At 42.7% G+C, this 17,877-nt stretch overlaps 1 protein-coding gene across 6 annotated transcripts in view; it reads left to right on the top strand.

Annotated features, from left to right (window-relative positions):
- Positions 1-17,877, top strand: part of obscnb (obscurin, cytoskeletal calmodulin and titin-interacting RhoGEF b) — a 625,157-nt gene that overhangs the window by 114,465 nt on the left and 492,815 nt on the right. For all 6 annotated transcript variants that reach the window (XM_041184481.1, XM_041184479.1, XM_041184482.1 and 3 more), the window contains 4 exons: positions 3,990-4,265; positions 5,117-5,383; positions 8,910-9,179; positions 11,026-11,292. In XM_041184481.1, the coding sequence (XP_041040415.1) occupies positions 3,990-4,265; positions 5,117-5,383; positions 8,910-9,179; positions 11,026-11,292 (1,080 nt within the window). The remainder of the gene's footprint in view (positions 1-3,989; positions 4,266-5,116; positions 5,384-8,909; positions 9,180-11,025; positions 11,293-17,877) is intronic.

Below are 17,877 nucleotides of genomic sequence, written 5' to 3'. Positions count from 1 at the left end.
TAGTGGTATTGTCACTGGACTGGTAACCCTCTGGGATAATGCTCTGGGGACCTTGGTTTGAATCCTACCATGGCCGATGGTGGAATTTGAATTCAATAAAAATCTGGAATTAAAAGTCTAATGATGACCATGAATTGAGTGTCATAAAAACCCATCTGATTTACTAGTGCCCTTTAGGGAAGGAAATCTGTCGTCCTCATCTAGTCTTCATGTGACTCCAGATCCACAGTAATGTGCTTGACTCTGAAATGGCCGACCAAGCCACTCAGTTAAATCAAACTGCTAAAAAGGAAGGAAACCGGATGGCCCAGCTGGCATGAACCTAGGCACCAGAAACAACAACAGCAAGCCCAGCCCTGTCAACCCTGCAAAGTCCTCCAACATTTGGGGGCTTGTGCCAAAATTGGGAACGCTGTCCCACAGACTGGTCAAGCAACAGTCATACACACGGAATCATACCTTACATACACACAGAATCATACTGTACAGATCATGTTCCAGACACCACCATCACCATTCTTGTGTATGTCCTGTCCCATCGGCAGGACAGACCCAGCAGAGGTGGGACCCTGCACGGTGGTATACATTCAGGAGGGAGTTGCCCTGAGCATCCTCAACATCGACACGGCCCCTAATGAAGTGTCATGGCATCAGGTCGAACCTGGGCAAGGAAACCTCCTGCTGATTATCACATACTGCCCCCAGCTCAGTTGCTGAATCAGTACTCCATGTTGAACACCAGTTGGAGGAAGCACTGAGGGTGGCAAGGGCACAGAATGTACTTTGGGTGGAGGGTTTCAATGTCCATCAACAATAGTGGCTTGGTAGCACAACTACAGACTGAGCTGGCTGAGTCCTAAAGGACATTGCTGCTAGACTGTCTGCGGCAGGTAGTGGGGGAACCAACAAGAGGGAAAAACATACTTGTCCTCATCCTCACCAAACTGCCTGTTGCAGACGCATCTGCCCTTGACTGTATCAGTAGGAGTGACCACCACACAGACCTTGTGGAGACGAAGTCCCGTCTTCACATTGAGGATACCCTCCATCGTGTTGTGTGGCACTACCACCATGCTAAATGGGATAGATCTCAAACAGATCTAGCAACTCAAGACTGGGCATCTATGATGCACTGTGGGCCATCAGCAGCAGAGAATTGTTCTCAACCACAATCCGTAACCTCATGGCCCGGCATATCCCGCACTCTGCCATTACCACCAAGCCAGGGGATCAACCCTGGTGCAATGAAGAGTCAGAAGGGCATACCAGGAGCAGCACCAGGCATACCTAAAAATGAGGTGTCAACCTGGTGAAGCTACTACGCAGGACTACTTGCGTGCCAAACCGCATAGGTGGTTAGTGATAGACAGAGCTGAGAGATTCCACAACCAATAGATCAGATCTAAACTCTGCAGTCTTGCCACATCCAGTCATGAATGGTGGTGAACATTTAAACAACTCACTGGAGGAGGAGGCTCCACAAATATCCTCATCCTCAATGATGGAGGAGCCCAGCACATCAATGCAAAAGATAAGGCTGAAGCATTTGCAACAATCTTCAGCCAGAAGTGCCAAGTGGATGACCCATCTCGGCCTCCTCCGGAGGTCCCCAGCATCACAGATGCAGTCTTTAGCCAATTCAATTCACTCCACACAATATCGAGAAATGGCTGAAAGCACTGGACACTGCAAAAGCTATAGGTCCTGACAATATTCCGGCAATAGCACTGAAGACTCGTGCTCTAGAACATGCTGCATCCCTAGTCAAGCTGTTTCAGTACAGCTACAACACTGGCATCTACCCAGCAATGTGGAAAATTGCCCAGGTATGTCCTGTACACAGAAAGCAGGACAAATCCAATATGGCCAATTTCCGCCCCATCAATCAACTCTCGATAATCTGTAAAGTGATGGAAGGCTTCTTCAACAGGGCTATCAAGCGGCACTTACTTAGCAATAACCTGCTCACTGACGCTCAGTTTGGGTTCCGCCAGGGTCACTCAGCTTCTGACCTCATTACAGCCTTGGTTCAAACATGGACAGAAGAGCTAAACTCCAGAGGCGAGGTGAGAGTGACTGCCCTTGACATCAAGGCAGTATTTGACCTATTGTGGCATCAAGGGGCCCTAGCAAAACTGGAGTCGATGGGAATCAGGGGCAAAACTCTTTGCTAATAAGAGTCATACCTAGCACAAAGGAAGATAGTTCTGATTGTTTGGAGTTCAATCAGCTTAGTTCCAGGACACCACTGCAGGATTTCCTCAGGATAGTACCCTGGGCCCAACCATTTTCAGTTGCTTCATCAGTGACCTTCCTTCCATCATAAGGTCAGAAACGGGGATGTTTGCTGTTGATTGCACAATGTTCAGCACCATTTGTGACTCCTCAGATACTGAAGCAACCCGTGTCCAAATGCAGCAAAACTTGGGCGATATCCAGGCTTGGGCTGACAAGTAGCAAGTAACATAAGTGTCACACAAGTGCTAGGCAATGACCATCTCCACTAAGAGAGAATCTAACCATTGTCCCTTGATGTTCAATGGCATTGCCATCGCTGAATTCCTCATTGTGAACATCCTGGGGGTTACCATTGACTAGAAACTGAACTGGACTAGCCGCATAAATAGCGTGGCTATAGGAGTAGGTCAGAGGCTAAGAATCCTGCAGCAAGCGACTCACTTTCTGACTCCCCAAAGCCTGTCCACCATCTACAAGGCACAAGTCAGGAGTGTGATGGAATATTCTTCATTTGCCTGGATGAGTGCAGCTCCAATAACACTCAAGAAGCTTGACACCATCTAGGACAAAGCAGCCTGCTTCATTGGCACCACTTGAACAAACATGCACTCGCTCCACCGCCGATGCACAGTGACAGCTGTATGTACTATCTACAAGATGCACTGCAGAAACTCACCAAGGCTGCTTAGGCAGCACCTCCCAAACCCATGATCATTACCATCAAAAAGGACAAGGGCAGCACATATATGGGAACACCACCATCTGGAAGTTCCCCTCCAAGTCACTCACCATCCTGACTTGGAAATATATTGCCGTTCCTTCACCATCGCTGGGTCAAAATCCAGGAGTTCCCTCCCTAACAGCATTGTAGGTGTACCTACACCACAGTGACTGCAGCAGTTCAAGAAGGCAGCTCACCACCACCTTCTCAAGGGTAATTAGAGATGAGCAATAAATGCTGGCCTAGCCAGTGATGCCCACATCCTGTAAATGAATTTTTAAAAATTACATAATGTGAATAAAGGCAATAGAGATAGTTTTTAAAGAAGGTCTTATAGGAAGCAAGAAAGGTTGAAAAGTGGAGGAGTTTGGAGAGGATATTCTGGAAAGTGTACCAAGTTGACTGAAAGCTTGACCACTGATGTGTGTTTAATCAAGAGCTGGCTGAATCGGAGGATCAGAGTTTAGGAAAGGTTGGAGGTGGTTACAGCAGTCTAATAGTGAGGCCATGGATGGATTTAAATAAGATGAGTTTTAAATTTAAAGCATTGGTCCATTGAGGGCCAATATAGGCCATGTGGACCAACAAAGACAGGTGTAATCACACAATTTGGTATGTGTTAGGAGAAGAGTAGAAAATTTATGGATGGCTGCAGTTTTTGGCGAGAAAGGATAGGAGGCTTATAAGTAGACCATTAGTGTAATGAAGTGTGCATTTTATCAAGACACAAATCAGGATTTCAGCAGTAGATGGAATGAGTTAGGAATGGAGGCGGGACATATGTTGAAAGTGATAACAATATTTCTGATGGAGAAAGGCATGGTGGTGGTTTGGGTCTCCTAAAAAGACTTCAGGATGAATTCTGGGGAAACTTAGAGATTACAATTTAGCAAATTTGTTTTACAAAATTTGGAATTATTAAATTGGCGTCTCTCATTAAACCTTTGCTAACTTTTAGTTAGAATCGCAGATTAGATTTATCTCTGACATTTTCTCTCCAGTGTACCAATTGAACTTTACTTAATTGCAGAACTTGAAACAGGATTTGCCAATAAAGATTCTGTTCAGAAGGTTGTGAAAGTTCAACAGTCAGAGAATGCAACTCTTAGCTGTGAAGTGTCACAGTCCAAAACTGAGGTCAAATGGTTCAGAGATGGAAAACTGCTCAGTCGGAGTAAAAAGATGAAACTTGAATCTGATGGTAAAATTCGAAAGCTTATCATTCAGAATGTGGAGCCAAAAGATAGAGGTGAATACGTATGTGAAGCAGTTGGAGAAAAACTGACCTTCAGCATTCAGGTCACAGGTTAGTAACTATCTGAGAAGATCCCCAGTATTTGTGGCCCCTTTGATAATTCCAAGGTTCATCTCAACATAAGGGGAGGTGATGGCATAGTGGTATTGTCACTGGACTAGTAATCCAGAGACACAGGGTAAAGCTCTAGGGACCTGGGTTTGAATCCTGCCACGACAGATGGTGGAATTTGAATTCAATAAAAAATCCGGAATTAAAAGTCTAATGATGAACATGAAACCATTGTCGATTGTTGTAAAAGCCCATCTGGTTCACTAATGTCCTTTAGGAAAGGAAATCTGCTGTCCTTATCTGGTCTGGCCTATATGTGACTCCAGACCCACAGCAGTGGTTGACTCTTAAATGCCTCCTGAACAAGGGCAACTAGGGATGGGCAATAAATGCTGGCCAGCCAGTGATGCCCACGTTTAATGAATGAATATATAAAAAATTAATTTTGATAAATGTTGTCCATGTTGTTCCTCCCCTCCTCTTCGATTTTCAATCCCCTAATTCTATTTTGGGAGATTGCTTGTCCCAAAATATATAGTAACAATTTCCTCCCTCTCTGTAAGGGTTTCATGGCTGAATTTTTGTAACTAAGCTTTTTCAATCGAAGTTGTTGAAATGCTTGTTGAATTAGAATTTTTCACCTGAAGCTGAGTTTGTTTTTATTTTCTGACTATGGGCTATTCATTGTGATATTGTAAGTCGTAATAATAATAACTTTGAGGGAAAACACAGCCCTTATATGAGTGAATATTTTTTGGAAAGCAGTTTGTTTTATGAAAATGTTGATTAGCTTAATACTATTTTAGGAAAAACACAAACTAGTGCTAACTGAAATTATATTTTCGTCGCAGAGTTACCCATCTTGTTTACGAAGAAGCTGGAAAATGTAAATGCACTGTGCAATGATACGGTTGTGCTTACATGTGAATTAAATCAAGCAAAGAGTGATGTCCTGTGGCGACGAAATGGAACAGAAATCAAACCAAGCCGTAGGCTAAAAATACGGGCAGATGGTCAGAAGCGAAGTTTGACCATTTGTGAAGTAACTACTGAGGATGAGGGAGAATACCTTTGCGAATCAAAGGATGATGTTACAACTGCTAAATTGACCACCAAAGGTAACACCTTGTTAAATTTTCAATCTACTTTAATAAACAAATTTTGTGACATCTTGCTAACTGAAGAGTGAGCTGAATTGGCAATCCCCCCAAACGTTAGTAGTTCAGGCTCTGATTTGAGAGCTAGTCATTCAATATTCATATTCTTAACAATCTTGCTATATTCATACAAAAGCAAAATACTGCAGATGCTGGAAATCTGAAACAAAAACAGAAACTGGTGGAAAAACTCAGCAGGTCTAACAGCATCTGTGGAGAGAAAAATAGAGTTAAAGTTTCGAGTCCGTATGACTCTTCTTCAGAGCTAAAGAGAAGTAAAAATGCGATGAAATTTATACTGTTTAAGGGGGGTGGAGCAGGTGAAGCTGGATAGAAGGCCAGCAATAGGTGGAGGCAAAGGAGAGATTGACAAAGATGCCATGAACAAAAGGACAAAAGGGCGTTAATGGTAGTGGTACTGGCTAAAGAAGGTGCTGATGTTGCCATTAAGATAAGAAAGCAGAATGTGATAATGTCAGGACAAGGGTAAGCACACTGGAAAGAACAACATGAACAAGTGACAGGTGGCCCTTGTGGGAGGAGGGGATGCTGGTGGGAAAAAGATCAAAAATAGGATAAAAGGTGGGGATAAAACAATGAATAAAAATGAGAGCGGGATGGTCGCTGAAATGGCAAGCGACAGGAAGGTCTGGGTCATGCTTGCGGACAGACTTAAGGTGTTCCGCAAAGCAGTCACCCAGTCTGCATTTGGTCTCTCCAATGTGGAGGAGACCACTTTGGGAGCAGTGAATGCAGTGGACCAAATTGAAGGAGGTGCAAGTGAAGCGCTGCTTCACCTGGAAGGAGTGTTTCATCACATTTTAACTTCTCTTTAGATCTGAAGAAGAGTCATACGGACTCGAAATGTTAACTCTGTTTTTCTCTCCACAGATGCTGTTAGCTCAGTTGAGTTTTTCCAGCACTTTCTCCTTTTGTTTGTGCTAAATTCATAGTTATATAACTGAAAATATGCATTTTGCATAAGAAACAAAGTTTAATTTTTTTGTGCTTTTAGAAAGAAGTTTTCCTTCAAAAAATAGTAAGCAGATTCACTTTTTAATACTTAAAGCAAAACACCAAAGCATATGCAAAAACCAGGATACTGATAAACTGCCATCAAAACATAAAAATTGTAATTAAAACCTCTGTTGACTGTTTCCAATATTTTCTATTTACAACTGAAAAATCTAACTTTGTAAAATAAATCCCCACAGATAAGTTGGAAGGAACAGTAGATTCAAATCTGCTGCATTCCACAAAGTGCATTCACTTTTTGTAGTTAGTTGTGTTACTTGGCTAACATTGCCATTGCCAATCATTGTAATTGCTAATATAATTAAGTCACTTTTTAAAAAAATGAAGACTAATAGAAAAATGAAAGATGCTACGAGCATTAGTGCAATGTAATAACACTTAAAAGAGAATTAAATTAATGTGGAAGCCGTTTCTGTTGAGTGTGCTTCTTCACAGTTCTTAGAAAATATTGCTCAAAAAATCTGTCTTGCCATTTGTAAGATGTCAATTTTCTAGTGTCACAGAAGCCTGTCAGTTTGGGTTTTCTCACCAGAACTGCTCTGATATCATTGATGAGAAAGAGCTATCTGTTTCCTCGAAGGACTGTATTCCTTTGCATGAGGTTGGAAGTTTGCAGCAACCTGCAGATATTAGGAAAGCTCTCTCCTGCCTTATTTTTTATTCTTTCAGGGGCTGTGAGCTTCGCGGGCAAGGCCAGCATTTGTTTCCTATCCCGAATTCCCTTGAGAAGGTGGTGGTGAGCACTGCCTTCAATCACTGTAGTCTATCTAGTATGGGTACGCCCACTGTTCTGTTAGAAAGGGAGCTCCAGAATTTGGTTCAGCGAGAGGCGAAGGACAGTTGCCAGTGACGCCCTCATCCCATGAAAAATAGTGTTCCAAGCGTTATTATCTTTAGCTGCTTACTGTCCTATGGCCAACCGTCTTCAGCTGCTTCATCAATGACCTTCCTTCCATCATAAGATCAGAAATGTGGATGTTCGCTGATGATTTCACAATGTTCAGCACCATTGGCCACTCCTCATATACTGAAGCAGTGAGTGTACATATGTAGCAAGACCTGGACAATATCCAGGCTTGGGCTGACAAGTGGCAAGTAACATGTGCCAGGCAATGACCATCTCCAACAAGAGAGAATCTAACCATCGCCTCTTTACATTCAATGGCTTTACGGCTGCTGAATCTCCCACTGCCAACATCCTGGGGTTACCAAAGACCAGAAACTGAACTGGAACAGCCATGAAAATACTGTGGCTACAAGAGCAGGTCAGAGAATGGGAATTCTGCAGTGAGTAATTCGCCTCCTGACTTCCCAAAGCCTGTCCACCATCAAAAGGTACATGTCAGGAGTGTGATGGAATGCTCTTAACTTGCCTGGATGAGCACAGTTCCATCAAGAAGGTCAACACCATCCAGAACAAAGCAGCCTGCTTGATCGGCACCCCAACCACCACCTTTAGCATTCACCCCCTTCAGCACAGTGGCAGCAGGGTATACCATCTACAAGATGCACTGCAGGAATTCACCAAGGCTCCTTTGAAAGTACCTTCCAAACCCGCAACCTCTACCACCTAAAAGGACAAGGGCAGCAGAAGCATTGGAACACTTTCAGCTGCAAGTTCGCCTCCAAGCCACACACCATCCTGACTTGGAACTATATTGCCGTTCCTTCACTGTTACTATATCAAAATCCTGGAACTCCCTTCGTAACAGCACTGTGGTGTATCTACACCACATATACTACCACAGTTCAAGAAGGCACCTCACCACCATCTTCTCAAGGGCAATTAAGGAATGGGCAACAAATGCTGGCCTAGCTAGTGACACCCACTGTGAAAGAATAAAATAAAAGAAAAAGATAATTAGGGAAGCCCTTGTGAGATTGGTTCCACTATATTGTCCTGTCTCTGCCTGATTAAATTATGCTGAAAAACCAACATAGAGTCAGAGGGAATTAATCTGAATGAAATCTGCTTAAAGAAGGAGTAGCTGGGAACGTCAACATTTTCAGTTTCAGCATATTTGGTTGAGATGAAATCGATCTTAACAGAAACCTGCCAATGTAAGTGGATTCAAATAGAATTATAATATAGGTACCAATTAGATCTGTGAGTTTTTAATACATGCAATCAGTTTGCACACATTTTATCGTTAAAATTGAGTGGCTTATTTGTTTCAGTTTCCTGTATTTGCTGAAATAAATTAAGCAATAGTATGAGAACCCATGAGTAGGTTGCGTGTAGAAATTTTTTCTTTTGTCTTTTTCTCCTTTCATAACAATCTTTCTTCTATTCATATTATTGATAAAACAGCTATATCCAATGACACTTAAAATGTTCCCATCTGTTATTAAATTTAATACTGATGATGTGTGCTATGTGTGTGTGTTATTAGCTAAAAAGGCAAGATTGATCAGTCCATAATGTGCAAACTTTTGTTTTGATCTGGAGCAGTTCCAAAGGTTATTAAGTTTGAAAGTGAGCTTCACAGTGTAGTTGCTGTGGAAGGAGAGGATGCTGCCTTTAAATGCACTGTGTCTCACGAAGATGCTGCAATTACTTGGTATAAGAATGGAGTCAAAATTGAACCAAGTGAGAAATATGTTATATCATGTGAAAGAACCAACCATGGTTTGACCATTACAAACCTGATACTGAAGGATGCGTGTGAAATTTCTGCACAAGCTGAAAATGTAAAAACAACTGCCAAGCTTCAAGTTCAAGGTGAGAAATAAAAATTAACTTGTTAGAAAGCACCCTCAGGACAATGCAACATAAAATGAAACACCCAAATAAAAGCAAAAAACTGTGAATGTTGGAAATCTGAACGAAAAATGGAAAATGCTGGAAAAACTCAGCAAGCCTGACAGCATCTGTGGAGTGAGAAACAAAATGAACATTTTGAGTCCGTATGACTCTATCATTTTCTGAAAGGATCAATTCCCTAAAAATTTGGATGAAAGCCTTTTTGAAAGCATACTAAGGTGGTTGGCTATTTCCTTTCAGCCATTCATAGCTATTTCAAAGAAAAGATAATGACTGCTACTGATGCCTGCAGAAGCAGTTGGTCACTTAAATGGCTCAATTTAGTTCAGGGCAGGCAGGGCTTTTTTTTCTTTTTTCTTTCTTAGGATGTGAGCACTGCTGGCAAGGCCAGCATTTGTTGCCCATCCCTAATTGCCCTCGGACTAAGTGACTTGATTGGCCATTTCAGAGGGCAGTTAAAAGTCAACCACGTTGCTGAATGAGTCTGGAGTCACATGTAGGCCAGACTGAGTAAGGATGGCAGTTTTCCTTCCCTAAAGTACATTAGTGAACCAGATGGGTTTTAATGACAACCAATGATAGATTCATGTTCACCATTACCACAACCAGCTTTCAATTCCAGATTTTATCAATTGAATTTAAATTTCACTAGCTACTGTGGTGGTATTTAAAGCCACATCTCCAGGGTATTAGCCCTGGATTACTAGTCCAGTGGCATTACCGCTACACACTGTCTCTGCCTTCTGCCACCTTTCCTGCCACTAGCAAAATAGCATGGCTTGGCGGCAGCATGCCAAACACCTTCCCATGCCATTTTGTCAGCCTCCTCACCTCTGACCATGTTTTCAAAGCTCCTGGAAAATCCGGGCCATTGTCTATGTAATGACAGTGACTCCAGTTAAAAATACAAATGCTTCTTGCCTTTCTTTATTTATGCTTTCAGCCTTGCAGTATAAATCCTAGCCCCTGACTTGGTTTTCAATCAAATCAAAATATTTCTAAAAATGTTTTTATACAGTTATGGTAGAATATCAGTGCATTTCCTTCAATAGTAAACTCAAGGTGAACTTTAAAATGGTTAATTGGCCAGGAACAAGATGGAGACCGAAGGAGACAGCTAAGGAAATTTCAGTGGAATAGTTTTTTGGATGTTACTCAGACAACAAAGGCCCCAGTTTGGAGCAGGGTGCACTTTTACCTGGAAGTGTGTCACCTGCCATATTGAATAAGGACAAATAAGAGGTGTCCTTTACCCAGGCCTGAAGCAGGTATTAGGCTATTTGCATATGCTAATAAAGGGCTAATGCCTGTTTCTGCTCACCTCTACGATTTGTTTGCTGTCAATCATTGCCATTACTGGCTACATTCAGAGAAACCGAGTCTGCCAACCAAGAAAATAAGTAACTTATCTGAGTGTAGGTCTGAAGGAATCAGGTATATTGCTCCTGAACCCACATTAAAAATACCAATTGCTATTGTACACCCCACCAACTCGCACCCACCACTAAATCCTGCTCTCTGTTGCTGCCGCTCCCAGCCTTGATACCCTTATTACACCAGATTTTCCATCTATCTTCGGCAGTGGGTTCTGATGCTGCTCTCGCTCCATTATAATGAGGTTCAAGACTCCATATTTGTGGAGCCTTGGGACTTGCCACTTAGTCACATGGTATGAACCCTTTGTTTCCGTGTGCCCCAAAACATTTGGGCTGGCATGGCTAGAGTAAAAGCTAGTTGGTTTAAAACTAAGTGCATGTTTTTTAAAGTTACAATAATGTTAATTTCTATTGAAATTCTATTATAGAAGCTCCAGCCTTGTTTACAAAGAAATTGGGGAACCTGACAGTTGAAGAAAAAGATACAGCCATTTTGGAAGTGGAACTCTCCAAACCTTGTGGTGAAGTTAAATGGATGAAAAATAATATCATCATTCAGCCTGATGGAAAAATAGATATTAAGGTCGATGAAAACAAGCAGACCCTTACCATTAAAAATGTGAGCTTTGCTGACCGTGGAAATTACTCCTGTGAAACACTTCATGAAAAGACAAAAGCAAAATTGAATGTTGAAAGTAAGTATGATACCTTGCACAGTAGCAGCCTTCCATCTCGTAATACGATGATTTTGGTAGTGGTCAACTGTGTGTTAAGCATCACCTGGTGTGGCTTAGGAGCAGCAGTCTCTGCTACATTTGCTGCAGAAGAAGACAGTGGTTTGAGAAGGTTCACTATTCGCTGGCCTGTTTCTCTGGGTCCCCTTCTTGGCCAGCTGTGCTTTTCATTTCTTTGCAGTTTGTGCTATGTTTGATTATCTAAAGCCAGTAAACTGGATTTTCCTTCAGCATTCTCTTTTGGAAGAAAATTGACAGGAATCTCTACCATTAAATCCTCATCCCAGTAGTACGCCTTAGAGGTGCTAATATTACTCTGCTGAAGATCAAGTGCCATGTCTTTGTTTTATAATGGTGGCAAGGGGAACTGTAATTTGCTGCAGAGCACCATTTCCTCCTTATCTTGCCCAATGGCCACCAGGAAACTGGGCAGGATTTTCACCACAAAATGGGAATGGGAATGGAGGCTGGATGTGTAGTATAAGGGTCTGGCACATATAGACTTAATGTGGGACTGAGTACAGTACCGCCCACACAGTGATATAAGAGGCACGTGACTTGCACCCAGGGTCATTGTGATATTGGACAGAGCTGCATGCAGACCTAAACATGGAGACAGCTCCTAGCTTGTATCCTTCACTGTATATTTGTAAATAGTTCTAGTGGTTAATAAAGACTTACAGTTAACCTGCAAGACGTCATCAAACCTACTGAGTTGTAACCAACACCGCCCAACAAGCTGGCAGCTTGTAGAAAAACCCAGAACCTTGCTAAAATGCAGAGACAAACCAAAATGCTGGAAGATTGAGAAAAATTCAACAAAGAGTTCTGATCTGAAAAGAAGCTCCAGAAGCAGAGGCGCAGAGGAAAAATTGCTAGGAAAAAGCTTCAAAGAATGGCTTGAAAGCTGAAGGCAGAGATTTAAAATTCCTTACTACAGCAGAAGAGTCCATTGAATCTCCTTTGGAAGTCCAGCTTTAGAGTGTAGAGTTGGCATAACTTATAAGGGTGAGCTAAATGTTTTAAAATTTCAGGCTGCAGCAAGTCCTGAGAAACCTTTAAAGTAATTTGGTATCAGAAGTGCAGTTTGAAAGAAACCTGTCGTTAAACCCATGGTTCCAAAGGCAGAGCCTAAACACATGGCATCCAAGCTCATCCAAAAAGAAAAAGAATTAATTAAATATTTCGGGAACATCGTGACTGTTCAGCTTGGTAAAAAGCAAGCAGAAGCCCAAATTTGACAGACTCATGAGTCAAAACAAAAATTTAAACGCTAAACAAGAGAAGTCTGAAGGCAACCGATCCAGACAACTGTCATTAAAATGTTTTTTCAAGTTGAGCTTTATCGCCATTGGACGGAATCGCACCAGATTTGCACTAAGTGTGGGAATGGGTGGGTAAAACAGTGTTTTACTTGCCGGCTGCTATGGTGGCTTTTCACACCATATCGTACCAAACCCGCCGCATTAATTATGGTTTCCCAGGAAACACACCGTTTCCATGGCAGGTGGGCTCTCATTCATCTGTCACACCATCATCTCGCTGCTTCATCACGCTGGGCACCATATTTAAAGTGCAGCCGTGCGCACACCTCTCAGTGCTTCCAGCCCATGACTGCTGCACGGAAGACATGGCTTTGAAAGGCAAGAAGACTGCAGACCCCAGGTTCAGTGATGCATAACTCGAGTGCCTTCTGGATATTTTCCACCCACCCTCTGGTCGCAGGATGGGCAGCAACATCACTAATCCGGCTTGGGAGTTTCCCTTAAAGTGAGCATGCCAAGTACGTGCCTGATATATGTTTTTGTGAATTACAGATCCAGCGGGAGGGAGGATGATTCCGGTGGGCTGGTCGTATAATGATATGCAGATTTATTGCAATGATGTTCCTGTCGTCCGATGGTGGGAAATGCAGCCTGTCACCAATGGGCTGAGCAGATGATCACAAACTGGTTTCACGTTATTGTGAAACCGATTTTTGGCCTTCTTGCCATATTGTCTGTTCATGCCCCTGAGCACACCCGACGCCAGCGGGCATGGATGATTCTGCCCATTGTTATAGAGCCCGCTAAAACTGGCAAGTGTGGGAAATCCCTTTTTTCCGAGTGAATGGTGACGCCGTCTTGAAATTGAGACAGCTCTTAAAGCAGAACATCCATGTTCAAAATTTTAAAAGTGTATCAGAATTCTACACTTCGAAGTTAATTTGGACTAATCCAAGGCTCAGTTCAATTTCAGAATTGACGACTTTGGAGGAAAAAATTCTTAAGATACAGTATCACTTCAGGGTTGAATATGAAGTCAGAAGCAGAACACCCTGCTTTACTTGGGAGGTCCGATTGCAGACAACATTATTGCAGGACAGGCAATTAATGATTCATCCACATAATTTGAATCGGCACTAAAATCATTTGACAATTATTTTAATCTAAGAAGCAATAAAACACTCAAAAGAGCTAAACCCAATAAGAGGGTCCAACAGCCGGGAGCACCTATTGATTCATTCATCATGATCTGTACAGGATGGCAGAAAGTTGCGAGTACGGAGATTTAAAATCTAGGAACATAGGAGCAGAAATAGGCCATTCTGCATTTCTAAGCCTGCTTCACCATTCAATACGATCATGGCCACTATCCCCATATCCCATTACCTGAACTCATCATAGTGGTAGGAGTAGCAGATAGCACACTGTCTGACCTGCAAGCAAAGGAAAATCTAACCCTGGAAAAGGCAAACCAGATAGGCAGAACTTCGTGAGCAGCGCAGCATCATTTAAAGGGGAGTGAATAAATTGTGGTGCCAACCCACAGTCCAGTTCATTAAGCAATAAAGACAGAGGGACATTCTAAGTCAGGGAAAGTAATACCTGAACTGAGCAGCAGAGCAACAATGCCAATGCTGTGTAGCGAAGCACCCCCACAGGCATGATCAATGTCCTGCAAGTTCTGCCCAGTGCTTCCAGTGCAACAGGATTGAAAACTGTGCAAGGCAAAAGCTCTGAAATGCACAGAACGCTCAAAGATTATCCAGGAGGCCGACACTACAAGCCTGGAAGACACACAACCATGCTTCTTTGGTGAGGTCAAAGAACTTGATTTTTCATTTTGGAATGGTATTTAACAAATTTTAAATTAGCACAGGAGCCAGCGTAACAGTCCTGTTGGACAAAGAACTGTGGCTGGTGACTCAGTGACTGACACTGCCCACGACTCCCTTATATGGGCCAGTAGTCTTAAAGCTCCTGGTGAAAGAGACCCTGCAGCTGACACTGAGATGCAAGAGTAAAACATTCTGTGAGACTCTCCTTGTGACCCACAACCAGGGCTGTTCATTACTAAGCTGCAAAACTTGTGTTGAAGTTAACCTGTGACAGAAGACTGACTAGGCCAGCCGCCAAGAGCCTGGCTCCAAGTAAGTTCCTGAAACTTCACAGGACTGGAGCAATTGAAAAATGCATTCACGATCACACTGAAAGAGGATGCTAAACCTGTGTGCCTGTTCACACCACGTAAGTTCGCACACCCACTCATGAAGTAGTCACACAACCAACTGAATGGTACCCTCTGTAGCTGCGTTGACCAGACACGGCTCAATAAAGCCGTAGCCAGAGAAGTATACCCCATGCCCTCAGTGGATGAAAGCCTGACTAAACTCATGAAGAGCACTGTGTTTTCAAAACTGGATGCAAACAGAGGCTTTTGGCAACTCACTCTTGATGAAGAGTCCAGGCTGCTGACAACATTTATTACCCCCTTTGGCATATTCTGCTTTAACCGCCTGCCGTTTGGAATCATGTCGGCACCAGACATATTCCAATGTACAATTTCAGCCATTTTACAAGCTCTTAAGGGGCTCATTTACCACGTGGACGATGTATTGGTTCATGGTGTAGTGGTGGATGAACCTGACAAGAGACGCATAGCAGTTTTAGAGCGCCTGGAAGAAGCAGGGCTGATGTTAAATGACAAATACGAATAATCCAAAAAATCAATTTGATTCCTGGGCCAAGTTAGGAGCTGTCACCAAAATTAGGTCTTGGTACATTAGATGAAGTCTCCGTGGTCTTTAACAGGTTAACTTCATCAGATAGACCTGGAAAATAGCAATGCCCATGATATGATGTATAGACTCACATCGGTTTCTTTATGGACTTTGGCATTTACTTGCCTAAGATGATGACATGCAGTGGAGACATTAAGGAGAGGCTCAGTCTATCAAGAAACCACAATTTCACATGTCTTTCATGTGTCGATGTCTCGGCACCAGGTTGGAGACATTCTCACTCTGCTGGCTGGTTAGTCCAGCCTCGCTGTCTGCAATTGGCCGGCCAACCTGCTTGCCCGCAATCTCCAAGGCTTTCTGTTCATAAGGTGTTAGCACTTTGAGGGCGGCCTCTCCTTCTCTGGTATTGGCCCTCTCCCTGGCATTGAAGCTCTCCTTATCGTGCATGACAAAATGGAGAATGGTGAGGTGAGAGTGACTGCCCTTGACATCAAGGTAGCATTTGACCAAGTCTGGCATCAAGGAGCCCTAGCAAAACAGGAGTCAGTGGGAATCAGGGGGAAACTCTCCGCTGGTTAGAATCATATCTAGCACAAAGGAAGATGGTTATGGCTGTTGGAGGTCAGTCAACTTAGTTCCAGGATATCACTTCAGGATTTCCTCAGGGTAGTGTCCAACGCCCAACCATCTTCAGCTGCTTCATCAATGATCTTCCTTCCATCATAAGGTCAGAGGTGGGATGACTGTACAATGTTCAGCACCATTCATGACTTCTCCGATACTGAAGCAGTCCATGTCCAAATACAGGAAGACCTGGACAATATCCAGGCTTGGGCTGACAAGTGGCAAATAACTTTTGTGCCACGCAAGTGCCATCTCCAACAGGAGAGAATCTAACCATCGTCCCTTAACATTCAATGGCATTACCATTGCTGAATCCCCCATTATCATAAGAACATAAGAACTAGGAGCAGGAGTAGGCAATTCAGCCCCTCTAGCCTGCCCTACCTTTCAATATGATCATGGCTGATCTCATTTTGGCCTCAGCTCCAATTTCCTGCCCTCTCCCCATAACCTTTCAACCCATTACTAATTAAAAATCTGCCTATCTCCTCCTTAAATTTATTCAGCGTTCCCGCATCCATTGCACTCTTAGTGAATTCCACAGATTCACGACCTTTTGAGAAAAGTAATTCCCCCTCATCTCTGATTTAAATCTACCACCCCTTAGCCTAAAACTATGGCCTCTCATTCTAGAATGCCCCACAAGGGGAAACACCTGCTCCATGTCTACTTTGTCTATCCCCTTTAGCATCTTATATACCTAAATTAGAACTCCTCTCATGCTTCTAAACTGTAGCGGAGATAGGCTTAAACTGCTCAATTTCTCCTCATAGGACAAGCCCAAATCTCTGGAATCAATCTAGTGAACCTCCTTTGAATCACCTCCAGTGCAACTACATCCTTCCTCAAGTGAGGGGACCAAAACTTTGCACAGTACTCCAGGTGCGGTCTCACCAATGCCTTGTACAGTTGCAACAACACTTCCCTATTTTTATATTCTATTCCTTTAGCAATAAATGCCAACATTCCATTTGCCTTCCTTATTATCTGCTGTACCTGCATACCAGCTTTCAGCGATTCATGCATGAGGACATCCAGATCCCTTTATACTGAATCGTTCTGAAGTTTCTCTCCATTTAAATAATAAGTCGCCTTTTTATCCTTCCGACCAAAATGGATAACCTCACACTTAACCACGTTAAACTTCATCTGCCAAATTTTGGCCCATTCACCTAACCTGTCCATATCCATTTGTAAATTTCTTATTTCTTCATTGCAACTTACTTTCCCACCTATTTTGGCGTCACCTGCAAATTTGGCTATAGTACCTTCTAACCCTGAATTCAGGTCATTAATATAGATTGTGAATAGTTGGGGCCCAAGGACCGAACCCTGTGGCGTCCCACTAGTTACAGCTTGCCACCCAGAAAAAGACCCATTTATCCTGACTCTCTGCTTTCTGTTGGTTAGCCAATCCTCTATCCAAGCTAATATATTACCCCTAAATCTGTGTGATCTTATCTTGTGTATTAATCTTTTGTGCGGCACCTTATCAAGGCCTTCTGGAAGTCCAGATATAGTACATCTACAGGATACCCATTATCCACTTTGCTTGTCACATCTTCAAAGAGCTCTAGCAAATTAGTTAAACACAATTTACTCTTCATAAAGCCATAAAAACAAAAAACTGCGGATGCTGGAAATCCAAAACAAAAACAGAAGTACCTGGAAAAACTCAGCAGGTCTGGCAGCATCGGCGGAGAAGAAAAGAGTTGATGTTTCGAGTCCTCATGACCCTTCCACATAACTGAGCGAATATAAGGAGAAAGGTGAAATATAGATTTATATTATGTATATTTATATTGATATCCTGACTTGGAAATATTATATTTCACCCCTCTCCTTATATTCGCTCAGTTCTGTGAAAGGGTCATGAGGACTCGAAACGTCAACTCTTTTCTTTATAAAGCCATGCTGAT

This window comes from Carcharodon carcharias, chromosome 3, assembly GCF_017639515.1.
Source record: "Carcharodon carcharias isolate sCarCar2 chromosome 3, sCarCar2.pri, whole genome shotgun sequence".
Taxonomy (NCBI): Eukaryota; Metazoa; Chordata; class Chondrichthyes; order Lamniformes; family Lamnidae; genus Carcharodon; species Carcharodon carcharias.
This window is presented reverse-complemented; position numbering and strand designations above follow the sequence as displayed.